The sequence below is a fragment of the Anser cygnoides genome, chromosome 1 (assembly GCF_040182565.1).
Source record: "Anser cygnoides isolate HZ-2024a breed goose chromosome 1, Taihu_goose_T2T_genome, whole genome shotgun sequence".
Taxonomy (NCBI): domain Eukaryota; kingdom Metazoa; phylum Chordata; class Aves; order Anseriformes; family Anatidae; genus Anser; species Anser cygnoides.
In genome coordinates, this window is record NC_089873.1 from 623,435 (window position 1) to 648,394 (window position 24,960).

The following is a 24,960-nucleotide window of genomic DNA, read 5'->3' on the forward strand; positions in this document are numbered from 1 at the left end:
GAGCTCCATCTGAAAGCAGAGATCCTTGCCAGTAGGACACTGAATTTTGTACTGTCACTTTTTGTTCTGTTTTTTGTACTGCAGTCCTCAAGGTCATTCGGTTGTTCCTCTTTTATATTGATGGAGCTTCCTAAATGTGATTCATCGTCACGCTTCTTTATCACTCTTGCTTTCTGTGCCAAGGTAGGAAGAAAATAAGAATAAAAGGCAATGTGGCTAAGCCCACAGACTCTGGACAGACCTTCATATTCATGTTAAGCTCATCTTCTCGGAGCCATCTCTCTAAGAAATCATTGACATGTATTAACTTCCCAGACCATGTCTTGTGTGGTGTCTGCATTAATGGCAGCGTGCTTAGTGTAGTCCATGGATTGCTGTAGCTATCAAAGGCTCTCCAGTGTCCGTCTGTCCCAGGAGTGACCCCGAGGGGAAGGCAGAGCTCAGAGGGGAGCAGGGGACTGCAGTGCGTCAGGCTGCAGGTGGCGGTGCCAGGCGGCAGCGGCCCTGGGGACGCCAGGCGTGCACACCGTGCTGTCTCGTTGCAGCCCGAGAGCGGCACCAGGACTGGGAGGTCCCGCTTGCTGCCGGCCCAGGGAGGAGCACTCTGATGCTTTCAAGTGCCAAGCTTCAGGCTCTGACTTCACGGGGCAGCAGGAGCCCGGGCAGCGTCCTGCTCTGCGGGGCTGGGCTGAGGGGCTCTGGTCACCGGCGTGGCGGTGGCGTACCTGCAGCCTGCAGGCACGGGGAGCCGCAGCCCCGCTCAGAGGACAAGCACGTTGACATTGCCTGACTCACAGCAGTGGGCAGCGCTGTTCAGCAGAGATCGCCAGTCCAGCCCCAGTAGTGCTGCGCCTCCCGGCCCAGGGGTGCGCAGACCCAGAGCAGCAGACCCTTGCTTCTATTCAGGAGCATTCTCACCACCTCAGGTCTGCAGCATTTCTGCTGCGGGACCACCCAGGCCCCGATCAGCCACGGTTCATGGGCCACTGCCCAGGCCTCAGAGCCCTGAGGCTGAGGAGCTGCTGCAGGCGTTCAGGCCGCAGCACCCGGCTGCTCTCCAGAAACCATCTGTGCTCATCTCCGACCTGGCAGCAGTGGTGGGCTAGCTCGCCCACCAAGGCCAACGCGTTCTGTTGGGTGTACGTTAGCAAAGCGCAGCCCAGTCAAAGAGCAGTAGTCAAGGTGATTGGAGATAGGATTGAGCTGCAGCCAAAGGCCTGGGGAGGGTTCAGGGTGCTGCGTTTGCCCCCGCTGCCAGACCAGAGAGACCACGCAGAGCCTCAGGGTCCCCTGGCCGGTCCTGGCCCCAACAGCCACTGGTGATAGGTGCTTGTCCCCAGGCTTCCCAAGCTGAGGGACTCGCTCAGGCCATTACGCTCAAAGGCCTTGCCCTCCAGGTTTTCTCCCCATCATTTTTTTTGTCTGTTTCTTTTCACATACCAAGAATACTTGTTTATGCCAGGCGAAGTAGTAAAGACAAGTAGGTGATGGCAGAAGGAAAGTGTTCCTGCAGCATGGAGAGGTAGTGGGGAGCAGACAGGCCAGTGCCCAGGCATACTGTGCGTCCTACTCGACAAGCGAGACTTGCTGCCCCAGCAGCACCAGCCTGCCCGTGCCCCCAGCACGCACACAAACACGCAGACCAAGGCGTAAAATGCCCAGGGAGGCAGACACGTGGCATAACACCAGATAAGGCTGTTCAGACACCTCTTTGCCCGTTGCACGGCCCAAGCTAGGGAGCTTGCCACCACTCCGGTGGCAGCCAGGCCCCGCTGTCGCCATGCTAGGGGTGGCACGACGGCCCTCCCACCCGCACGGCGCTGCCTGGGGTGGTGGCGGGGGGGGTCCCCTTGTCCTAGGAAGGGGCTCTGCCCCCACAGCAGATGGCTTGAGGTGTTACGTTTTGCTCTGGGTCCGTGCCGGGACCTGACTGCAAACTGGAGCTAGAGGTGTGAGCGAGGGGAGATGGTTCCTGGTGGGAGGGGGCCGGCGTGGCTCCGCACGGCTCTGCCGCAGCCTCCTGCTGATGCGCCAAGGCAGGCAGCGGTGCAGGGGCTGCAGCTGCAGCCGTCTCGGCACGGCCGCAGGGGGCTGCAGGGCCAGGTTGCTCCCCGGGAGGTCTCCATGGGCTTCAGGGCCGTGGCAGCTAGGGCAGGTTTGGCCAGGAACCGGAGATACTTGCTTGAACCTCTTCTGCCTCCTCTGGAATAGACCTCGCAGGGCTTGCAGAAACTCTTGGCCAAAGTTCTCCGAGCCCGTGTCCCCGAGCACTGCAGAGCCACCCCTGCTGCCTGAGGCTGGCCCAGCCCTGCAGCGGCCGCCCCGCGTGTTGTGTGTGTGCCGCTGTGTCTGGGGACCTGGCCTCACCCCGCCCTCTGCTCTCTCTCCTCTCTCTCTCGCTGTACCGTTCTTTCTGCAGACTTTTCAGTAGTTTAGGAGAACTCAGCACCATTTCCCAGCGGAGCTCCGGGACCACCTACACAGTTCGACCTGGCAGTCGCTACCCTGTAACCCGACGTACCCCCAGCCCCGTGAAGCCGGCTCTGGATCGGACAGAGCCCCTCAGCACCGTGCGGCCCTATGGTCTGACCCCTCCCACCATCCTCAAATCTTCCAGCCTCTCCATCCCACACGAGCCCAAGGAGGTGCGTTTTGTGGTGAGGAGCGTGAGCGCCCGGAGCCGCTCCCCGTCCCCGTCCCCCTCTCCAGGGCCGCCCCTGCACACCCTCCACCCACCAAGGCCCTTCATGCAGAAACCCCTCCACCTGTGGAACAAGTACGACGTCGGGGACTGGCTGGAAAGCATCAACTTGGTGGAGCACCGAGACAAGTTTGAGGACCATGAAATAGAGGGCACACACCTGCCCGCCCTCACCAAGGAGGACTTTGTGGAGTTGGGGGTGACACGGGTCGGGCACCGTATGAACATTGAGCGGGCACTCAAGCAGCTGGTAGACAGCTGACCGTCCTAGGCAGCGCTGGCCTCTTCCAGAGCCACCACACGGGGAGGGGGGGGCGTTTCTACTAGACTAATAAAACCCAGTTTGATTCTCTTTCTACTCTGAGCACTGCACTGAAGGGCGCGGAGCCGAGGGGCTCCCACCCGCTCACACACAGCCTGCGTGCCACGCACACGCAGACCCCGCTCAGCCCCACCAGGCCCGCGACGCCTTCGGGAAAAGGAATGTTGCATGAAATACATCCTCTTTTCTGTTCCTCCCAGAGAGTCTGGCCTGTATATCGCTTGATGTGCTCTTCCCTGGGGCGTCGCTGGTGGCAGGAGGGGCCGAGGCGCCAGGTGCCGCCGCGCCCGGGCTCCCCGCGCAGGACCTGTGGCACGGCGACACCTGGTTGGGGGGGACTGTGCAGGGCCGCCGTGCAGTTGAGGAACCGAACCTGTGCAGGGCAAGGGCTTCTGAGCAGCAGGCTCTGCGTGGGTTTTCCTGCGAGCCCAGCGCTGCTCGCAAGTCCCTTGTGTGGCAGGCAGGGAGGTGGCAGGCCAGACGCGCTGCCCCGAGAGGCTGCGTGTGGGGAGCACGGCAAGGCAGGGCCCCGGCAGCGCGGGCTGCTGTGGGAGGCAGGCCGGGCGCTGCGGGGGCAGGAGCAGGACGGAGGCCCCGTGGGGCTGGGCGAGGAAGGGCGGCAGCGGGAGCAGGGCCCGTGGCAGGGCAGCCTCGCTGCGTGCCAGGAGAGCCGCGGTGACGGCCGCCCTGCTCCCGCCCGCGCCCTGCTCCGACCCTGCCGCGGCTCCTCCGGCAGACCTGTCGCAGGCAGGAGCAAGCCTCGCCGTGCAGGTGAGAAGAGCGCCAAGCGTGAGAGAGCCTGGCCTGTGGGCTCTGCTCCCCTGCCTGGTTGCGCTTGGTTTGCCCTGGAGAGAGAGGGACCGAAACCGCATGGATAGAAGCATGTTTGGGGGGAGTCAGAGGGAGGCTGGTGGGGAATCCAGCAGAAAACGCTTTGCCAACGTTCAAAGGGGTGGGGGGTGGGGGGAGGTGTTTTATTTCCTCTTGGTTTGGGGGTCTTGTTTCCAAGGGGGACACATTGATGGATAATATATAATCTCCGTGCATTTATATAGAGAGCAGCTGATGATCTACAAGAGACGATACTGAACTACAGGATTCCCACTCCGTCTTAGTCATCCTTATTTTGCATCTTTTTAATCAGCTATATATTTGAAAAGAGAGAACAAATATCTATATATCTATATCTATAGCTATAGCCACCTGATTTTGTTATAATTTTACTAAATCTATATATCTCTAGACTTGTTGAGATGCTGATGAGGTGGTGCCTGCACCCCTCCCCTGGGACGCCCATGACTCATGGGAGTTTTTAGTGACTGACTGAATGAATGTTAAAGTCTTTTTAAAAAAAAAAAAAAAAAACCAACAGCTCCTTTCAGACACTCTGGATTTTAAAGATTTAGAAACACAAAACAAAACTTGGTTTTTGGGACACACCAAGTCTTCCATCCCCGCAGGCAGAGATGCATGGAGAGCTTCCACTACCCTGCAGCAACCCCGCGCCTCCGGCAGGCGCAGGGCCCCCATGGCTTCAGGTCCTCCTCCCGCCTCCAGCGCTGGGGCGATCGCCCGCCCTCGGACCCCGTGCCCGCAGCGCACCGCAGCTGGCTGAGGGCTGCGCAGGCTGTGCCGTGCCCCGGCGCGAGCGCTGTGCTGGGAACCCCAGCCGGAGGCAAGCGAGGGGCAGCACTGGCATTACACCCAGTGGCTGAGGAGGCTGCGGTGCCCAGGGGCGGCCCCAGAGCCGGAGGAGGCAGCGTCCCCGTCCCCCAGCCCGGTCCCTGTCCCCCTGCCCCGTGCGCTCCCCTCCGCACTGCACCCTCAACAGCATCGCGCACCCAGGCTCAGGGGTGGCCAGGGGCTCGCCCCAGCCAGCTCGGGAGGGGATGGCTTGGTGACTGGTGTTCCCCAAAAGCTGAGTCCCCCATGAAGGCATTAACTCTTCTGGTGCTAGAGGGAAGGACAAGGAGGTTCCTTCTGACCCTCACACATCTCCGAACCTTCACAACCTTCAGCCAGTGGAAAGGCACAGGCCAAGGGTTGGGGCTGCAGCCCCTCCTGCGTGTGAGCACCAGGCTGAGGCCCTCTTCGGGACAGGTCCTGGCAGGCTGTGGTGCTGTCTCCTTTTCCCTGAGCTCTCTTGCTGGGCACGTGCCCAAAACGGCTCTATACAGAGCTCTCCAGAAACCGCTGAATTCTGTGTATTCACAAGCACTTCTTCCCTCCCCAGGCAACATCCCAGTGCTTGCAGCTGGGACAGTCGCATGGGGAAGGCAAGAGGGGGTTTCAACCTGTACCTTCTTATTCTGCAAGCAAAAATCCTGCTGTAGATACCCCAGGGTACTCCAGGCCTCCCATCCGATAACCTGGTGAGCCAAGAGGCATCCTAATTGTAATAGCAACCATTGTGTCTGCCTGAAGCCACCTCTTTGTTGACCAGGTTTGCCATCGTATTCATTAGTCTCCTCCCCGCCCCTCCTGTGTGTGCCAACGCTACCGCTGTATGGTGTGTGACCATGTCCTGCCCCTGCTGCCGTGCCTGTCCCTGTGCCCATCGCTGCAGCCTGCCCCATCACGCCTCTGCCTCCGTGCACCCCTCCATGCCCTGCATTTACCCCGCTGCTCCCATTCGCCACCCGCCCTCCTCCATCCCCCGCCCAGGCACCCGTTTGCCCTCCACGATGGCCTCTCGCAAGGCCAGCAGCACTTTCAGACGCACTGAATTATGCCCTGCTCCCCATGCTGCGCTGCCCACAGCCCACTCACTCTCTCCATTGCCCACATTTCCAGCTCCTTAGCCTGTCCTGGCATTAATTGTCACCTTCTGGTCACAAACGCTTGCTGGCATGCTCATGCACAGATGGGGACAGTTCTGTACTAGGGATGTCCCATGCCGCTGGCGGGGTGGCACTTGCTGGCACAATAAGGCTGTGCCGACAACCGCTGCCACCGCCACTGCTGCACCCCTGGCACGTAGCTCGCTGCCTGCAGACCCACCGGCTCCATGTGTCCCCTGCCTGCCCCCCCCCCTCGTCGCCTCCCACATGCTCTGCAGTGCCTGGACCCTCAATGCTGTCTGTACACACGTTGCCACAAGCCAAGCCCACCACTTGCCCCCTGTGACCCGAATGTTCAGGCTGATGCTGCTTCTTCAGCCCCGTGCCTGGCGAAGTGGCACTGCCACGTCCTGGTGGCACCCATGGGCACACAGAGCCTCCGTGTCGCTGCCGCATGCCAGCTCTGCTGCTGCGGGGACTGGGCGTGCAGGCAGGCTTGTCCCAGGCTCCATGTCATGCAGGCTCTGCCTCAAACTCTGTAAAACATTAGAATTTAAAAAAAAAATAATTTAGTTTGGCTGTCTGTTCCTCATGCTGCTTCTGTGAGGTTGCTCTGGAGCCTCTCACTGATGTAGAAATGCTCATTTCCAGCCTGCACTGAGCCATGGGAAGCCCGTGCCCATTTGTCCCTAGGCTGCTCGTGTCCTTCTGCTGGCTTCTGCCTCTGCTCCCCCACGCTTCAGAGCTCCCTGGCCATCCCGTGCCTCGCTCTCCTGTGCTCCGTCCCACGGGTTCCCACCATGGCCGCTCCTGGCTGTGTGGAAGGGGCAGACGTGGCCCTGCAGAGCACGCTTTCTTTCTGCACACCACAGCTTGGCGGCCGCTCCAAACCTTTGCACCACTGATGGCTTGGCCCAGGCTGCCCAGCTTGGCTCTGCAGCCCCTGCCCTGCCCTCACCCCCGGCCCTGCGGCCCCCCAGCCCAGCACCTCCATCTCCTGCCCCGCTGCCCTGGCCACACCAGCCTCCCCCGTGGCTCTCACCTCTTCCATTCCCACAGCATTTCCATCTCACTGCCAGCTTCTTTCCGCCCCACCTGCAGGTAACGCAGACCCCGGCAGCCCTCACCCCCGGTAGCCCCGTGTCCTATGGGTGTGGAGCTGCTCCCCTCCTCCAGCCGGAGCACGCAGAGCTGCTGCCTGCTGCTCCCTGGCATCCCCCCGGCACGGCCCCAAAAGCCTCTCCCCGGCCCCTGGGGCCACGGGGCGGCCGGTGGGCACTGCGGGTTGAAGTGTAACCGTGTTGTCCTGAGTGCAGGCTGCCCCTCGGGCCCTCGCCCGTGGACTGCGGGTCTCTGCCCCTTCTGCAGCTGCTTCTGGGGCGACGCACAGAGACCCTGCCTGCACCCGCCCCTCGCTGCGAGGGGCCAGAAGACTGCAGAGCGTAACTTTTCTGCAGGAAGTTCGGTCTGGGACCTGGAAAGCTGGACGCCTTCTTGCCATTTCCGAAGAGCCCTCCTCCACCCCTAGCGCAGCCCCCTCCTCCTGGCGAGGGCTGGAGATGGTGGATGCACTGCTCTGCCGCTGGCGGAGCTGGCGGCCGCGCCGCCCCAACGTGCACCCCAGCTTCCACATCACGAAGCAGCTGCAGCCGTACCTGTGTTGGCAAACACTGCGTGAACCCTCGGGGCCGCCAGCCCCAGGGCCACCACGGCTGGTCCCAGTCAGGCATAACACAAAAGAAGGCGACTTCCAACCACACTCGTGCCATCGCCCCTGTCCCTGCGGCTGCTTGGGTCTGCCACGAAGTCCTGCTCCCCTCTCCCTGTCCACACAGCAGCGACAGCTTCATCCTCCTCATCACCCTCCCGTCCCCTTCATAGACATACGTGTGTGTGGAGCTGGACGAGCGTTGGCCTAGGGCTTTGGAGACAGCACCGTCCCAGGCAGCGCCAGGGCACCCGCGGGGCGAGCCTGCTCCGTTTCGGGGCGGCACCCGGGGCGCTTGCCTTGCCCGTGCTGCCCGAGACGCGAGCGGCCAGGGCCAGCGCCTCCCCGCTCCGGACAGCTCAGTCTCACCGGTGCCGCCTGCGGCCCAGGGCTCTGCCCCTGTGCCTGGCCAGCCGGCGGTGCCGGTCACTGCCCCGCTCAGTGGCCGTGCTGGCCCCGAGCAGCTTCATCCCCGCTTCAAGCACCAGCCAAGCCGAGGTCTCGAGTGCCCCGCACTTGCTGGAGGACGTCCCCGCACTGGTCTGCCCGGGGGCTCCGTTCCCTGCGGCAGCGTCACCAGGAGCAGTCGGTTGCGTACCGGCCTGACGGCCAGCAGTGGTCTTGTCCCATGATCATTTCTAGTCCCACCTAGACAGAAACGTAACTTTCCAGCTAACGCAGCTGCTGCTACTTAACTTTTTTTTTTTTTTCTCAGCTGAAGCAAAGAGGATTTTTTTTCCCATGTGTAGATAGCTCTTTTCTGACTTTATATCTACTCTGATGGCATTGGCATCTCCATTCCAAACATCTCCAGACCCAGTGAGACATTTCATTTTGAAAAGCCATTCAGGAGAAGGCAGAGCGATAGGCGAGGAACCCAACCACCCGGCCTTGCGGCGAGGGTCCTGAGCGCAGCTGGGCCCCACCTGCCAGGACGTCCTGGTGCGCCAGGACCCGCCGCCGTTACTGTGATTCTCATGGCTTCTCAATGACTTGGGTTATCTGCTGTAAAAATGGATACACCTTTTCTTTTCTTTGAAGGGATTTTTTTTTTTAAAGTTGTTGATATTTTTCCTTTGTCCAGACGAAATTCATCAATCCTTGTTCTCCATAAACCCCTGTCTGTAATTCTGACTTTAAGAGACGAGAAAACAAAACCCAAAGCACTTTGTTCCTGGTGGGCGAGCTTTTGCAGCTCAGACCATGTCGAAGCAGCAACAAAGTGTGGCCTGGTTTTATTTTTTCCCAGCACACGTGCATACCCCCCCCATTGCCGGCATGCATGTATACATGTGCGTATATACCCACATGCACACGGCCCCCGGGCGCGTGCACACTCTCACAGACTCTGCATGTGCATAGACAGGCTCGCACCCTCGCACACACGTGCGTGAACACACGCGCACGCACACATCTCACATCCACACTCTTGTTTCCCCCCAGACGAACTCACCTGTGGGTTTTTGTTCTGTTTTTAATTTTACAGGGTCAGTTTGACTTCACCCTTATTTTGTATGGATTTTCTGAGGAGATTTCTCCTTCTCCAGAGTCATGGAGGTGTGACCATTCACCTCCCGCCCTTGACGTTGTGATACACATACCCCACAGAGATCTATGTTTCTTATATTATATTATTATTATTATTATGTAATAAATTTATAAGAAAGCTCTGCTTTGTTCTGTGGTGTTTCTGCTCCAGCAGTCCCCGCTCCGCACTGCAGCAGCCCCTGGACCAGGGTTGCACCCGGGGCCCCTCTTCAATCCCTCTGCGGTCCCTGGGGATTGCCCCAGCCTTTGGTTACCCCAGCACCAAGACCCGTCACAGCCCGGCTGCTCTGCTGGGGGGGTTTCTGTGCCCCCCGGCCTCAGCCAGCAGCGGGGCTGGGGCCGGGCAGAGGCCACTTCCCGCTGCATGGGGACGCCGGAGCCTCTCGGTGACCCCCACAGCTCTGGGGCAGTGTGTGGCAGACCCACACCAGCACCCAGCACCCCGGGGCGCCCCGTGCTGGGGAGCAGCTTCCCGGAGCCAGGGCCCCTCTGCAGGGAGTGGGGCTCCCCCGGGGCCACAGCACCCAGCCCGGTGCCTCAGGCGAGGCTGGGAAGCACTGGCAGGAACCAGCCTTGGTGAAGCATCGTCCTCGTCCCTGCAGCTGCAGCCCCGCGGGGATGTCCCAGGGAAGGGCGAGTGTGCCAGCGTCCCCCGACGGAGCCGGCCACGGAGCCGGCCGTCCAGGAGCAGGGCAGCGAAAGCAGCTCATGGCTGCCCAGGACACGTGTAGCTGGAGTTTCCCAGACCTTACACGAAAACTTGAGGCGATGTGCACAAACTTGGGCTGACGCGCACAAAGCTTTGTTCAACATCTGCAGCTGATGGCAAGCACCGACACCGAGGTCACCTGGCGGGTGGGGGGGCAGAAAGAGAGGAAAGGAGAACACCCGGGGAGATGCGCAGTGTCCCCAGGGGGTACCCTATGGGAAAGCCCCCAGCACCCTTCCCAGCACAGGATGGAACCACAACTGCCTCGATGACCCCCCCCACACACCGTGAATCCCCTGCTGGGGTTACTGGCCCTGATTGGAATATGCTTAATTAGGTGCAAACGCTGCATGCGAAGCGGCTGCGGGGCCTTGTGCACATCTGCTGCCAGGCAATACCAGGGTATGGAAGCGGCCGTGATCTCCTGCTGGCCGCCTTGTCCGAGCCATGGTGGGACCAGCACTGCAAGGGGGGGTCAGGGCAGTGCGCCCCACCACCCGCAGCCCCCGTCCCACGGGCTGGCCCAGGCACCCGGGGGCTGGCCATGTCAGTCACCCTTGGTAGCAGCAGGGACGGGGTCCCCTCTCCAGCCCCACACACCCCCAGGAGCTTTCCAGGGCTCCTGCCCCCAGGACTGACGCAGGCAGCCCCCTCCCCACAGCCCCAGGGCTACCGCCGCACACCCCGACCCCCACAGAGCGCCGCAGGGCTCGCGGTCACACCAAGCATATATTTTATTGAAAGACCAAGTGGATGACAAGGCAGTGAGGGGGGAACCTTTAACCAGGGTTTTGTACAAGTTACAGTTGCTCAGGACTCCTCTTGTTGGTTCGAGTTACGAGATAAATATCGGTACATAGAGCGGAGTGGAGGTATAGTCACTAAACTAGCACTGGTTGGATATACGGGGCCGGCAAGCAAAATAAATCACCAGGCACAGCAGTGAGGAGCAGGGGGGGCTGCGTGCCCGGTGCCGGGAGCAGCGGCCACCCCAGCCCTGGGTCCTCCTCTCCTGGGGCAAATACATTCAGGCCAGGGGGGTTCCCACGGGGCCAGGAGCATCACCCCCCCGGCTGAGTGCCGCGCATCCCAGCGCCGGTCCCACTCCCCACGGCCAGGCAGGGTCCCCTGGGGGGGCTGGCGTGGGGCAGGAGGCTTGGGGGGGGGTGAAGGGGCAGGAGGGGCAGTGCCACACTCCTGAGGGCTGCAGCACTGGGGCTGGGGAGGCATTAGAGGGGGGGCACTGGGGTGTGGGGCTGCTCCTGGGGCCCTGCAGCTGGGGGGGAGCCCCTCCTGCAGCCCCCCCAGCTCTGTCTGCCTGGGGCCCCCGTGAGGGTGCAGGGGCAGCACAGAGCTGGGGACTGCGTGGTGGCAGATGCTGACCCCGGCACCTAAATCCTGCCCGTGCCCCCATCAGCCCCCCACAGCAAGCCCCCAGCCCCTTTCCCCTCCCCGTGCTGCCCTGGCCCCTCGGCACACATCAGCCCCCCCTGCTCTCCCCTGGTGCCCCCACCCCGCGTGGCAGCGGCTGGCCCGGGTCACAGCTGAGAGCCCCGGGCCTGTGCCCCCGCCTGGTTTGCTCATGCAGGGGGGCAGCTTCTGGCCCAGCCCAGGGCATGGCCGTGCCACCCCCATGGCCAGGGCGATGCCGGACGCACCCCAGCCCCCCCCCCCCCAATCACCCACGGCCGCGGCCTGGCGCCCGGCCCCCCGGGGAAGCAGTGAGGATGTGCAGTGAGTCCGTCGGGCATGGGCGGGAGCGTGTGCAGAAGGGGCCAAGCCGGCTGGTTGTGGGGTCAGACAGAGTCTCTGGCCGTCCGTGGGGCTGGGGGGGTGCGGAAGCTGGAGACACAGCGCCCTGCCCCCTTACTCCAGGTAAATGTCCTCTGTGGGGCAGGCGTACTCCAGGTGCTCCTGGTAATATTCCTGAAACGCTCGGCTGCAAGGCAAGGGCACGGCCACGGGCAGCTCAGGGATGGGGCCAGGACCCGGCACCACCGCCCTCTGCACCCCCAGCCCTGCCACCCCCAGCCCCCTCCCCATCCGTCCCCATCTTACCCGACGCACTCGGCGACGTGCCGCATGGATTCCTGCGAGACGAAGACGTGGCAGGCGAAGCGGCTCAGCACCGGGTGCTTGGTGATGAACCCGAAGTAGCTGCAGGGAGAGGGCAGGGTGAGCGTGGGGGACCCCACTCTCACCCCAGGGGGGCTCCTGCAGCGCAGGGGGGGGCTCCACAGAGGGGACCCCAGGGCTGCCCCCGCTTGGCAGGGGAGTGCGGGGCTGGGAGCGCCCGGGCGCAGCCCCGTGCACCCTGAGGTGCGGGAGCACGGGGTCTCACCAGCTGTTCCGGGGGTGGCATCCGCAGAAGGAGATGTTCTTCATCTGGAAGAAGTGGCTGCAGCGCTCAAACTGGAAGAGAAAACCCCGGCAGGGTGTGGGCGCCCAGCGGGCTGGGGGACACGCACCGGGACCCCTGCCCACGGTGCCCCCGCACCTCCTCGTCACGGCTGTACTCGTTGACCGTCAGGATGAGCTTGATGCCCTGCAGCGTGATCTCCAGGTCGCAGCTGGCGGGCGGGCGCAAGTGCACTGTCAGCTTCCTGGTGGTGGCAATCTGGGGGCGTGGGGACGGGGCATCAGGGCGCGTGGTCCCGGTGGGCCCCCCGGCACAGACCCGCTCCCCAGCCCCTGCTGAAAGCACCAAGGGGCCGGTGCCCACGCAGCACCCACATCCTCTGCCCAAGCTGGGGAGGCAGCGGGACGCGTCTCCTGAGCACAGCAGGGTCTCTGCATGGGGAGGGGGGGCTGCGTGGCGCTGCTGGCCCCCCCAGCTGCCTCACCTTCTGCATGGCCGCGCAGAGGATGCCGTTACCCTGGTGGTACGGCACCTCCACCGAGCCCAGGAACTGTACGTTGAACCGCTCCACCCAGCACGGGTTCCTCTTCAGGCCTGCACAGGAGAGGAGTCGGGGAGACGGCGCCCAGGACCCCCGCAGCCCCCCGCTGCCCCCACCAGCACCCCGTGCCGCCCACCGGAGGCACCCGCGGGGCTGGGAGCGCTTCCTACCGATGACGTCCCTGGCCTGGCCGACGACCTCGTGGGCGTAGAAGGCGGGGAAGATGCCCCTCTCCCCCGTCCGCATGTTGTAGCCCCGGTACCAGTAGTCGTCCTCCTCCAGCTCCACCAGGATGGGGTCGTCCACGTCCAGCTCCAGCTCGTCCTCGTGGCGAGGGATGAACCTGCGAGGAGGAAGGGAAGGAAGGAAGACGCATGCCTGGGGGGGGCCAGGGGGAGGCAGCGAGACCCCGAGAAGCGCCCCATGGCCACGGCCGTGCCCTGCACCCGCAGAGCTGCCCCAAGACAGGAGAGGCCGTGGGGAGCGGAGCTGGCGGCCGGGTTCACTGCTCACCTGAAGACGGCCCGGTGGGTCTGCTCCCGCTCCTCCCCATTCACCATGCAGGAGAACAGCCCGAAGGACTCTGTGCCTGGGGCAGAAGGAGGCGGCATCACCCTGGGGTCCCCCTGAGCCCCCAGCCCCACGCCCCACGCAGCACCCCAGGGCAGAGGACCACCAGTGGCACCTCGCAGCCCTGCAGGGGGAAGCCCCCAGCCGCTGGGAGCAGCCCCAGCACCCCGCGGCAGTGCGGTCCCTGCCCACCTCCAGGGCCCCGTGCTGTGCCACGCCGTGCTGGTGGCGTGCCCAGGTGGACGAGGCAGGACGGCGCTGGGCAGCCAGCCTTGCCCCTGTACAAGGCAGCCCACGGCCGGAACAGCGCGGCCCGGTCACTTACTGGAGGAGCGGGAGGTGCTGTTGACAAAGACGTTGAGGAACTTCTTGGAGAACTGCAGGTCGGCCTCGGGGGACGAGTCCTCGGAGGAGCTGTGCGCGTCGGGGGCCGCCAGCCCGTCCTCGAAGGCCGCCTCATCCTCCAGGTCGCAGCGGTCGCAGGCACGGAGCAGGTCACTGTCATCGCTCAGCACCGAGGTGCAGCGCCGCAGGCTCACCAGCTCCAGCTGCGTGTGCTCGTCCACCACCAGCGTGTACTTCACCGAGTCGTAGGCCAGGGACTCGTCCAGCGCCCGCGGCTCCAGCGCCTCGGGGGCCGGCGGCAGCGGCAGCTCCCCGGGGAAGCCCCGCGGGTCCTCGGGGAAGGGGGAGCCCTTCAGGTAGGGCGCCTCGTCCTCGTCCGTGGAGTAGGCCATGGTGAAGCAGCGGTTGGTCTTGGCAGTGGAGACATCCAGGGCAGGCGGGAAGGCGTCGGGGTCCTGCCCCAGGGGCTCTAACCGGACGTCGTCGATCATGTCGTTGTCCTCCAGGATGCCCGAGTCCAGGTCCTTGTCGACGGCCCAGTCCTTGGTGCCGGCAGCCGGCTCCACCGTGGCACAGGGCTCGCCGGAGGTGGCCTCGGTGCCGGGAGAGCTGCGCGGCGGGCTGCGGGGCGGCCCCGTGCAGCAGCCAAAGGTGGCCAGGACCTCAGAGCCACCCAGCCTGTCGAGGGAGACGGGGCGCCCCGGGAAGACGGGCGCGATGGTGTCGTTGGTGGGGTTGCTCAGGAAGAGGAACGGGCCCGGGTCGTCCGCAGGTGGCTCCGGCGCCGTCTCCGTCCCAACGCCCAGGGAGCGCTCGTCCTCGGCGCGCTGCAGGGAGCTGCGCAGCGTCTCCATGTCCACCAGCTCGATGCTGCGCTGGGCGCAGGGCAGGGCGGCCGGCTCCCCCTCGCTCACCGGGGAGTCCCGCAAGCCGGGCTCCTCGTCCAGCGCCTCGCTCAGGATCTCGGGCTCCAGGTCAGAGGCTGGGGAGATGGTGTCACAGAGCGAGTGGGTCTGCTGGAAGCACTCATCCGGGCACTTGATGGGGTAGGAGCCCTCCGAGATCATCTTGTTGACGAGGTTGCTGAGCAGCCACGGCGAGTCCGAGTCCTCGCTCAGGTCAGGCTCCGACTCCGAGTCGGAGTCGTACTCGCTGTTGTCCTCATCGTCCGCCTCGGGCATGAGCTTGGGCCCCACGGGCAGGTAAAAGGAGCGCCGGATGCTCTCCAGGCTGTGGTCTGGGTCGATCTTCAGGTCCAGGGGGCTGGAGGTGGACACATCCGTCTGGTCCACGGGCGCAGAGGAGTCCTCGGGGTTCAGGCTGTCATAGTAGCCCTCCATCTTCAGCTCCGCCAGGCTCTCCCGCCTCACCATGCCGCTCTCCGGGAGCTCCCTGTCCAGGGTCTCCTCCTCCTCTTCCTTGCCCTTGTCCAGCAGCAGGGAGTCCTTGATGCCCATGACGCCGGGCGCCTCCAGCTCGGTCTCCAGCTCGGCCTCCGAGGCGGGGGAGCTGGCCTCCTCGATGGAGTTGGTAAGGTGGGAGGACCTGCCGCTGCTGCTGTCGCTGCTCAGGTCAAGCTCCGTCTCCGAGATGGAGGAGATCATGTTGCTGACCAGGCGCCCAGCAGCGAAGGCCGCCTCGATCTCCCCCTCCACGTCCGAGTCGGAGCCAGGCGAGCTGAGGTCCTCGCTGTGCCGGCTGCAGGGCAAGAAGGGCTTGGAGGTCCTGCTGGTGAGGTCGGCCTCGATGCCGGGGTCCGAGGAGGGCGAGGTGGTCTCCGAGGAGCCCGAGGGGCGCCCGCGCACGCTGGCCGCCCGGCTGGGCAGGGGGCCCTCCCCGTCGGAGCTGAGCTGCTCCGCCGGCCCCTTGGGGCACGCGTGGGGGCCTGGCAGCCGGGACCCCGGCCCCTCGCTGCGCTGGGCACAGGCCCTGGCCGCCAGCTCCTCCGGGGGCAACGGGGCACCGCGCTGCTCACGGGGGGCCACGGGGGACCCTGGGCTCCCGGCCCCCGCGCCATCCCCCTCGCTGGGCACCTGACTCTCCCGGCCGCCAGCCGCCTGCTGCTTTAGCGGGGCGCAGCGGCCGTCCGGAGCCACGGGCTGCCGGGCCCCGGGGGTCTGGGGCTGCGAGCCCGCGTCGGAGCCGGCGGGCATGCGAGCAGGAGTGGCCAGCCCTGTTGGAGAGAGAGACGGTTCAGGGGGCGGCTGGCAGAGGTGAGACGGGGAATGTGGTGGTCTGAGCGCAGAGGAGATGATATTCATATTATAATCTTCCCCGGCTCGCTCGGGCGATGGGTTACCATGTGCCAGAGACTCGTGGCTGTTGCCTTGCGAGTCAAAGAGGGAAGGCTGCGGCGGGGTGGGGGCCTGCCCTGTCCCCCCGGGACTCGGCCCCAGCCCCTTCTGGCTTTCCAGGCAGGGTCCGTCTTGAATGCAGGCGTGGGGAGACGAGTGTCCTGCGGGGCAAGAGCAGAGCGCCCAGGTCAGCTCCCCGCGACGCAGCCGGTCCCTCCCGCACCTTGGGATGGGGAGGGGGTGCCGAGGTGCGCCCGTACCCATACCCGCCTGTGCCTGCTCCCCAGCCCCATGGGGTGAGGACCCTTCTGCCCAGGACCCCTGGAGGCCCCAGCTCCGCACACTGTGCTGGATGAGCCCCCAGCCTGGACCGGACACACCTGGGAGGCTTCCGGCACAAAGGCCCAAACAATCCCTTGGCTTTGGCAGAAGGGGGACGGGGTCCGGGGCAGCCCCACTGCAGCACCAGGTCCCGGGACACCCACGCAGGACCCTGCCCCACAGTCCTGTGCTCACCAGTGTGTGAGGAAGAGGAGGAGGAGGAGGAGTGGAGAAGGGCGTCCTGCCACGTGGTGCGGTGCGCGGGAGGCGGGTAGCTGCCGTTGTTGTTCAGGGAGTCCTGCGGGGAGAGCAGAGCCGAGCATGTCTGGGTACGGGGCGGTCGGCAGGGTACGGGAGGGAGAGGGGACACAGCGGGGGCCGCACCGGAGCCGGGCTGCGGACGTGTGCTGGCACCAAACGTGACCGGGCCGGCAGGGGACGTCCCACCGCGGTGCTGCCTTGTGCAGGTCTGGCCACTGCCGCCACCGTGGGCACCCCACGGTCAGGTCCCACCCGTGGCACCCCATGGCACGGCCTGGCAGCGCCTGGGACACGTGCCCGGGACTGATCCAGATTAGAGCCGTGACATCCCCAGAACGGGGACCCAGGGGACCGGCACTTTCCCAGGAGGGCGCCCAGCAGGGGACGCGGTGACACGGGTGCTGTCCCCAGGGGAAACCCATTACACGGCCGCACAAGCCCCATCCCCCCATGAGCTGCACGACCCGTGGCAAGAGGGTCCCTCGAAGGGACACCGGCCCTGGGGGTGGGGACGGGAGCCAGCAGGGCTGGGGCTGCCCGCCCGGCACAGCGGCAGCTGCGGATTAGTGCCGGCGGGCAGCGATAATCCAGCCGAGCCAGGAGATTAGCGAGCGGGGCTGGCGCAACGTGCGGCGGGGCACGCAGTGCCACAAATGGGGGCTGCGGGGCCGGGGGGGCTGCGGGGCTGGGGAAGGGGCAGGGACCGGGACCAGCACCACGTGGGCTGCACTGTGCACCCCAGGGACGGGGTGCTGAGGGGCTCCACTGCACCAGGCTCTGCGCTGGCCCCAGCAGGCAAAACGCGACGGAGCCGGGATTAGCCGGGATTTGCACCCCGGGCACGCCGACGGGGCCGGATCCTGCCCCCCTCATGCCCCGAGGGACAACGGATCAGGGTCATCGATCGGTGCGACCGGGCGTCGTGCATCCCCCGCGGCACAGAGGGGCGGCAGGGCTCTGCCCTGACCCAACACCGGCCCCCGGCCCCCCGCCGGGGAGCAGAGCCCACCCCGAGGGGCTGGGAGCCCCCAGCGCCATGGCAACGCTGCCGGATGCAGGCAGCACCGCGCCGGCTGCCCACGCATTGCGGCGGCGCGGCAGCTCCGGCAGCGCGGTGGCAGCACCGCAGGCGCGTGCGCACGGGGACACAGGGACACGGGGACACCCCCGCGGCACCACGCGCAGGGCCCCCCCCGCCCCCTGCCACACGGAGAGCCCCGGGGGACGCAGCGTGCACACGCACACCCATGCACACCCACGCACACGCGCCCCCGGCCATGTGGTGCCACGGTGCCAGCAGCCGTAGCACCTCGCACCATTGCCCCACGGAGACGTGCCGGACCCCGAGCTCACCCCAGAGCCCTGCACATGGGGACAGGCCCCTGAGCCCTGCACCGGGGGCCTGGCGGGGGGCACGCAGGGACCCCGTGGTGCCGGCAGCCGCCGCACAGACCCAGCCCCGGTGCCCCCAGCTCGGCCACACCACTGCAGAGCTAGAGCCCTCCTTGCACTTCTCTGCCCTCCCTGTGCTCACCAGGCCCCGTAGCCCCCAGCTGGGCACGCAGCCCTCACCCCATCCTCCCTGCCTCTGTGGAACCCCCGGAGACCCCCCACACGCAGGCCCCGGGAGCAGAGACCCCCGGGCAGGGGCTGACCCCGCCCCCAACCCTGACCCTCACCTGGGTGCCCGGTGCCGTCAGGTTGAGTGTGGTGGGCCGGTGCTTCTGCGTCTCCTCCAGGGCGGGCGAGGGGATGGGTGAGGCTGAAGGGGATGGTGGAGCTTCCAGCTCGTTGCCCTCCTCCTCCTCCTCTTCTTCCTCCTCTTCCTCATTGTCGTCAATCATCTCGAACTCCTGGAAGTCATCCTGGAAGGTGCAGACGGGGTGCGGCTGCTCGCTGCGCTCCAGCACCAGGCAGTCCTGGGGGGAGCAGCACGGGGTTAGCAGCCAGGCCGCTGGTGCCGGACCCCACCACGGCCCTGCGGCCAGGCCCACACCTCACCCTGCGGCTCGGGGCCAGCATCGCCTCCTGCCCCTGCCCCAGAGAGCCTCCAAGCAGAGGGACCTGCTCTGTGCTGGGGACCAGGGTGCCCCTGGCTCTGCAGCAGCCTGCCCGCCCCCCCCCCCCGCGTCCCTGTCCCGTGTCCCCCAGCCTGGCCGTCCTGGTGCCTGGGGCAGTGCTGGGGAAGAGCTGAGTAAGCCGGAGCCACGTGAGAGCGGCCACGGGCTCAGCACCGGGCTGGCTGCTGAGCCATCACTGTTCCTGCGGCTGCCCCGCGGGGCCTGGCCGGAGGTGGTGGGGGCCCAGAGCTCGGCCCCACCGGGGGACGCCCGGGCTCCGAATCCACCTCCCCCGACAGCCCCTGCCTGGGGCACGCTTTATCGGGCTCCCCCTCCCCGCGTCCCCCCTAGCCCTGCCGCAGCCGCCTTGGCACACGTGGCTCGTGCACCTTCTCGTAGTGGTCCGAGTCATAGTTCAGCCCGATCCCGCAGTCATCCGTGATCTCCGACAGGTCCTCGTCATCGAATTCCTCCAGGCTGATGTCCTGGGGGGGCCTGGGAGAGGAGCAGGGGACATCAGGGCTGCGGACATCGCTCGGCTGCACGTGGGGAAACGCCGCCTGCTTCCCCCTGGCACCACGAGGTCCCGGCGAGCCGCGTGGCACCACGGGGACATGAGGGCACAGTGCCACCATCACCCCGGGTCTCCGGCACGGCAGCAGTGGCCGAGGTGCCGCAGCATGTTTTGGGAGCAGAGACATCGGTGCCACGGAGCAGGGCAGGCACAGACAGGAGCAGACACAGCCACGCCGCAGCCCCTCTGCCCCGGCGGCGCAGTGGAGGCTCCCAGGGTGGTGGCCGCAATTCCCCGAGGTGGGCTCATGCCCCGAGGCAGCCGTGGCCGGAGCAGCTCCGCTCAGGACCCCGCACTGCAGCCCGCAGACCTGCCCCACTGCCGAGGCCGGAGGCGATGGGGAGGGCAGCAGCCACAGCAGAGCCCGGCACGGGCTCAGCTCGGGGAGCTCCCTGCCGAGCTCGGCACTGAGCGTCCCCAGGTTACCGCTGGCCTTTAGCCAAGGCGACGGGAGCCCCGCGTGGCACGAGGCCCCGCAGCCTCCCCGAGGCCCTGCAGTTTGGGGGTGCCCCAGCTGCCCCAGGAGAGGCAATGCGGTGCCCCCATGCACTGTCTGCTCCCGGCCCCAGGAGTGGCAGCACCCCCAGGCCCACCTGTGTGACGCCAGCACCCAAGGGGCCCCTGCGCCCCCCTGGGCAAGCACCCATGGGAGCCTCCCTCGGACCCATCCCTGCAGAACACCCCGAGGGCACCCACGGGAGGCTCCACAAGCCCTGGGCAAGCAGCAAGCCCATGGCAGCGACTGGCCCCATGGGGCCCCCGAGGGTGGCAGCGCCCACCACACCGCAGGCAGCGAGCCTCCCAGCCTCCCGCCCCACCTCGGTCCGCAAACAGCGCACGTGACGGCGGCCAGGGCGCTGGCACCACCGCGTTTCGGGTGACCCGAGCTGCGTCGCTGCTTTCACACCTTTGGGGGTCTGCGTTTGACCCGAGCCAGGATTTGTGCAGCTCCTGCCCGGCTCCAAGTACGGGGCTGGCACGCGCCAGGCTGCTGCCCCCAGCCCAGCGCTCCCCGCTCGCCTGCCCATCAGCGCGGTGCTCGCGGTCCAGCGGGCCAGCCGAGGGCTGCCCTGCTGCCTGCCGAGATACTGAGGTAAGGCCGGTCAGAAAAAATTAAAGCAAGCCATTTCCCTGTCGGGAAGAGGGTGTCATGGAAACCAAAATTTTCTGCAGGGAGGAAAAAAAAAAAAGATTACTCTTGGCAGGATTTTCTGCCGGGAAAACGTAAACCAATCGCCGCTGGTCGGTACTGAACCAGGGAGGGGCTGCAGTGCCCGGGGCTGTGGCTGGGACCCCCCCTCCTGCACTCCGGGGGCCTGGGGAACGCCGTGGGCACCCACGGCCCAGCCAGGCAGGGGCACAGCAGCGTCCCCAGCTGGAGCTGCACACCCCGGGGTGCCCCGCAGCGGGGACAGCAGCCGGTGCCCTGCTCCAGCTCAGCTCCGGACCCCTGTCCCAGCTGGACCCTGCCACCCTTTCTCACCCCCATCACAGCCTGGCCATGGACAACCAAAGCCAAACATTGTTCCTGGGTTGCTTCCCCTGCCTTTGACTTCTATTTTTGCCCTTAACTCCCATTTCCAAGCTCCCCTCTCCACCACGGATGCTGGGAGCTTACTCCGATTTTACTGAGAAAAAGATTTTCCCCTAATCACATAATTCCCAGAAGTAGGCCATTAAGACAACGTCAAATATCCTCCGATCTGCGGTGAAATCATCAGTCGGTGGTGGAAGCGGCAGCACCAGCCCACGGGGTGCGGGGCTGGGACCGGCCCCAGGCCCTGGCCCCCAGCGGTGGCACAGCCCCGGGGGCTGCGGGGCCAGAGCCCAGCCGCCAGCCCCAGGGACGGCTGCGGCCACGAGTCCTGGCACAGAGACGTGCCGGCATCCCCTGGGTCCCCAGCTGGGGAAACCAACGCCGTTATCAGCCCCTGTCCCCAGCCGAGAGGACGCACACCCTGGCCATGGGCTGGCACAGCACGGCATGGCACAACACGGCACGGCACAGCACGGCACGGCGCAGCGCGGCACAGCACCACGGTGCTCTGCCCAACAGGCAGCTCCGGTCATGAGCTACGGCCACAACAAACCACAGCCGGAGCTCCGGGGCCACCACGGGTGGCCACAGCGGGACCGGAGCTGCAGCACTGCCCCAGGGGCACCCCGACTCCGGCCCCTCGGCCAACGGGGAGCGTCACCAGCACGGGGACGCAGCAGTGGGTGCCTCGGACGTGCTGGCGATGAGCAGACGGTGGCCAGGGAGGTGGCACTGGGTGGGCAGCACCCAAAGGAGGGTCCAGAGCCAAGGCAGAGCCGGTCGCTCCAGGGGGGCAGAGCTCACCCCAGCCCCATGCATGGAGAGAGGGCTCCAGGAGGCGGCAGAAGGCAGCGGGACACCGGACCTCGCAGCGGGACACCACCGGCACCGCAACTGCGCACCTTTCGGCTGCGCTGCCACCCATGCCGAGCTGACCTCGCTGGGCTGGGCTGGGCTGGGCCAGGCGGCAGTGGGGAGCAGGGGGGATGCAGCAGGGGAGGGCTGGGCCCCAAAGGGGTCCCCGACATCAGCCCCTGGGGTGCACGGGGCACGGGCACACATCAGCACGCAGCCAGGAGCCGGCATGTCTGCGCTGGGAGCTGCTGTGGGCCGGGCTTTCTGTGGAGGGAGTGACCAACAACCAGGCCAAGGGAAGATTGAATTTCCTCGTTATTTTCAGCTCAGCTCCCTGGACAGTTCTCCTTGGACCTGGATACGTTGCAACGGCTTCTCCTGCAGGGAAGGGCTGGGGACCGTGACCCGCAGCCCGCGGCCCAGCGCTGTGCCTGCAGGTCCTCGGGCCAGTGGTGCACAGCAAGGTCGGGGCTGACCCCCAGGGAGCCCAGCACCAGCCCCGCGTCCCCCACCCCAACACAGGAGCAGTCACAGGATGCAAGAGCCACCTCGCAGCCCCCTCCCCTGCCCAGGACCCGCCACGTGCCCATAGCGCTGACCCCTCCCCACCACATCGCCTTCACCTGCCTCTCCTTCGCCTCCCTCCAGAGGAAGCCCCAACTCAGCGCCCCGCTGCGAAGCCCTTTGCTGGCAACAGGCACGACCTGGACCCAGCACCCCAGACCCCCCTGAGCCGGCCACCAGCTCCATCACGGTACCCGCACACCGGGGCTGCCCCCGTGGGCCTCATCCCCACACAGGGCCAGGCAACCCGGGGACGGGGCTGGTCCTCGTTGCACTGCGCTCAGCACCCGATCCTGCCCGGGCAGCGCCGGGGCCTCGAAGGCTGCAGGAGCCAGCGATGGGCCATGGTGCGGGGAACGGCGGCTGTGGCCAAACTGGGAGCCAGGCTGCTGGCTCCTGGGGGAGCACAGGGGTGGGGGGGATGCGGAAAGCAGCGCGTTTCCGTGTTTCTGTGTTTCCGTCTGGCACGAGGAGAGGTTTTCGCCCCGGGGGCGGCTCGTGCGGCACCACCTGGGATGAGCCGCAGCTGCGGGTGGGGAGGGATCGGAGGGTGGCAGCAGGAGGACGTCGCGGTCTGCACCGCTCCCGGGGGGCTCACGGCCCTGGAGAGGAGCTGGCCCGGGTGGGCTGGGGCCCTGCGGCCTCCCCTGCCCCTCCTGGCCCAGGCCTCGGCTGCAAGGAGGAGGCCGTGGAGCTGCTGGGGGCCGTGGAGCTGCTGGGGGCCAGCACCGATCCCCACGCAGCAGGGGCCTGGGGGCTGCGCGGGGAGCACCACGCAGAAAGCCCGGCCAGGCCCCCCGAGCATCGCCAGGGCCCAGGTGCCAGGCAGGAGGCAGAAGGAGCGGGATGGGAGCTGCAGGGAGAGGCCGGATCCTCCCCGCCCTGCACCACCGCGACCGGGGCCTCTCCTGGGGTCCCCGCACTGCGAGACCTGGGGAAGGGATAGGGGGGCCAGGCCCACGGGGGGGGGGGGGGCCACACCTGTCCTGCATCCCCTCTGAGCCCCCCACCCGCAAACCTCCGCACCCCCAGGGCCTTCCCTGTGCCCCCCACCATGTCCCCGACCCCTCCCCATCCCGGAGCCCTGTGCCGAGCCGGCGGGTCCCGCACCCAGACCCCGCGCCCCCCGGGGACCCCAGCCCAGCCTGCGCCCCGCAGCGGGTCCCCAAGGTCAGCCGAGGTGCTGGGGGGGGAAGGAGCGGCCCTGCGCCCCCCCGCGCTGCGAGGCTCCGTCCGTCGGCACAGCCCCGGACCCCCCCGGACCCCCGGGGGTGCCCCGCGGTGGGCGCCCCCCGAGCGCGGCCCCTCCCCGGCGGCGCCCGCGTCTGACCCCGGGGGTGCGGAGCCGCCTGGGTGGGTGGGCTCGGGGGGGGGTCGAGGGGGGGCTGAGCCCCAGCCCAGGACCCCGCCGGGCTCCGGGCCCCCCCCCGCCGGCTGCAGCGGGGCAGACAAAGGCACGGGCCGGGACCGGGGCTCTGCCCCTGTGGGCCGGGGGTTGGGGGGGGGGACCGGGGGGTGGGGGGGGGGGACCGGAGGGAGCCCTCCGGGCTCTGCGCAGCCCAGCCCAAGGTGAAGGGCGGCTCCGTCCCCCCCGCGCCCCCCCCGGTCTCGGCCCCGCACCGGCGATGCGCGGGGAAGGGCAGGGCTGGGGGTGGGAGGGCAGGGAAGGGAAGGGCAAGGTGGGGAAGGGCAGGGCGGGGGAGGGCAGCCCCCCCCCCGCGGCCCCCGCCCCGGCGCCGCTCACCTGCAGCCCGGCGGGGACAGCGAGTGGAAGGTGGAGAGCGAGAACATCTCGGCGCGATCCGCCATCTTCTCCCGGCCGGGGCTGCGCCGGACTGCGGAGTGCGGGGGGGGGCGGGGGGGGCGGGCGGGGCGGGGAGGGGCGGGGGGAGGGGAGGGGGCGGGGGGGGAGGGGCTGGGGAGCGGGGGGCGGCGGGGGGGGGCAGCGGGGGGGCGGGGGGGAGGGGCAGGGAGGGCAGGAAAGGGGGGTGGGGAGGGGCCGGGGGGCTCCCCGCGGGGGGAGGAGGGGGCAGGAGGGCGGGGGGGGGGGGAGCGGGGGGGCACGGAGGAGATGGGGGGGCCGGGCGGGGGTGCGGGGGGCTGGGGCTATACAGGGCGCTACGGGGGGGGGGGGCACGGGGCTGCGGGGGGGCTGCGCGGGGCCCGCGGCGAGGGCGGGGATCGGGGGGGGGGGGGGGGGGGGGGGGGCAGCCACGGGACGCGCCCGGCTCCCCCCCAGCAGCGCGGGGCGGCACCGGGGGGGGCGCGCGGGGAGGGGCGGGGGCGGCGCGGGGCCGTGCGGGGAGGGGCAGCCCCGGCCGGGGGGCAGGGCAGGACCCGGGGATGGAGGCCGGGAGCCGGCCGGGAGCCGGGGATGGAGGCCGGGACTGTCCGTGGTCCGGCGCTGGAGGCCGGGATTCGTCCCGGGGCTGGAGGCCGGGAGCTGTCCGGGACCCGGTGCTGGAGGCTGGGGGGGGGGCGTGCCTGATCTGAAGGCCCGGACATGGCCCGGTGCCGGAGGCCGGGAGCTGTCCCGGGGCTGGAGGCCGGGAGCTGTCCGTGATCCAGTGCTGGAGGCCGGGATTCGTCCCGGGGCTGGAGGCCGGAGCTGTCCGGGACCCGGTGCTGGAGGCTGGGGGGCGTGCCTGATCTGAAGGCCCGGACATGGCCCGGTGCCGGAGGCCGGGAGCTGTCCCGGGGCTGGAGGCCGGGAGCTGTCCGTGATCCAGTGCTGGAGGCCGGGATTTGTCCCGGGGTTGGAGGCCGGAGCTGTCCAGGATCCAGTGCTGGAGGCCGGGGCTGTCCCGGTGCTGGAGGCCAGGAGCTGTCCGTGATCCAGTGCTGGAGGCCGGGATTTGTCCAGGACCCGGTGCTGGAGGCCGGGAGTCGTGCCTGTTCTGAAGGCCAGGAG

The 24,960-nt window shown here is 67.2% G+C and overlaps 2 protein-coding genes across 6 annotated transcripts in view; one reads left to right on the forward strand and one right to left on the reverse strand.

Moving 5' to 3' along the window:
* The window catches only part of SHANK3 (SH3 and multiple ankyrin repeat domains 3), a 390,143-nt gene extending 380,962 nt beyond the window's left edge, over positions 1–9,181 (forward strand). For all 4 annotated transcript variants that reach the window (XM_066992893.1, XM_066992848.1, XM_066992765.1 and 1 more), the window contains one exon: positions 2,420–9,181. In XM_066992893.1, coding sequence (XP_066848994.1) covers positions 2,420–2,963 — 544 coding nt within the window. In that variant the 3' untranslated portion in view covers positions 2,964–9,181. The remainder of the gene's footprint in view (positions 1–2,419) is intronic.
* A 1,297-nt stretch (positions 9,182–10,478) lies between these two features.
* MAPK8IP2 (mitogen-activated protein kinase 8 interacting protein 2) lies at positions 10,479–23,903 on the reverse strand. Of its 2 annotated transcripts, XM_066993004.1 has the most exons (13): positions 23,794–23,903; positions 18,909–19,014; positions 18,139–18,378; positions 16,394–16,496; positions 15,883–16,038; positions 13,564–15,756; positions 13,182–13,257; positions 12,839–13,011; positions 12,612–12,721; positions 12,266–12,385; positions 12,110–12,180; positions 11,827–11,925; positions 10,479–11,707 (listed from the first exon to the last, which is right to left on the reverse strand). In XM_066993004.1, the coding sequence occupies exons 1-13, from the start codon at positions 23,856–23,858 to the stop codon at positions 11,635–11,637; spliced, it is 3,585 nt and encodes a 1,194-aa protein (XP_066849105.1). In that variant the 5' UTR covers positions 23,859–23,903; the 3' UTR covers positions 10,479–11,634. The 2 variants fall into 2 exon arrangements, with proteins under 2 accessions (XP_066849105.1, XP_066849066.1); XM_066992965.1 differs by having other exon boundaries at positions 13,564–16,038.
* Between the last annotated feature and the right edge of the window lie 1,057 nt (positions 23,904–24,960).

What these genes read in the sequence shown, in the direction of transcription:
- MAPK8IP2 (XM_066992965.1), bottom strand. Translation starts at nt 23,858, where the DNA reads ATGGCGGATCGCGCCGAGATGTTCTCGCTCTCCACCTTCCACTCGCTG. An exon ending in CAGCACCTCCCGCTCCTCCA is followed by an intron (nt 13,258 to 13,563) that starts GTAAGTGACCGG and finishes CTTCTGCCCCAG; the next exon opens with GCACAGAGTCCTTCGGGCTG. An exon ending in CCAGGCCAGGGACGTCATCG is followed by an intron (nt 12,722 to 12,838) that starts GTAGGAAGCGCT and finishes TCTCCTGTGCAG; the next exon opens with GCCTGAAGAGGAACCCGTGC.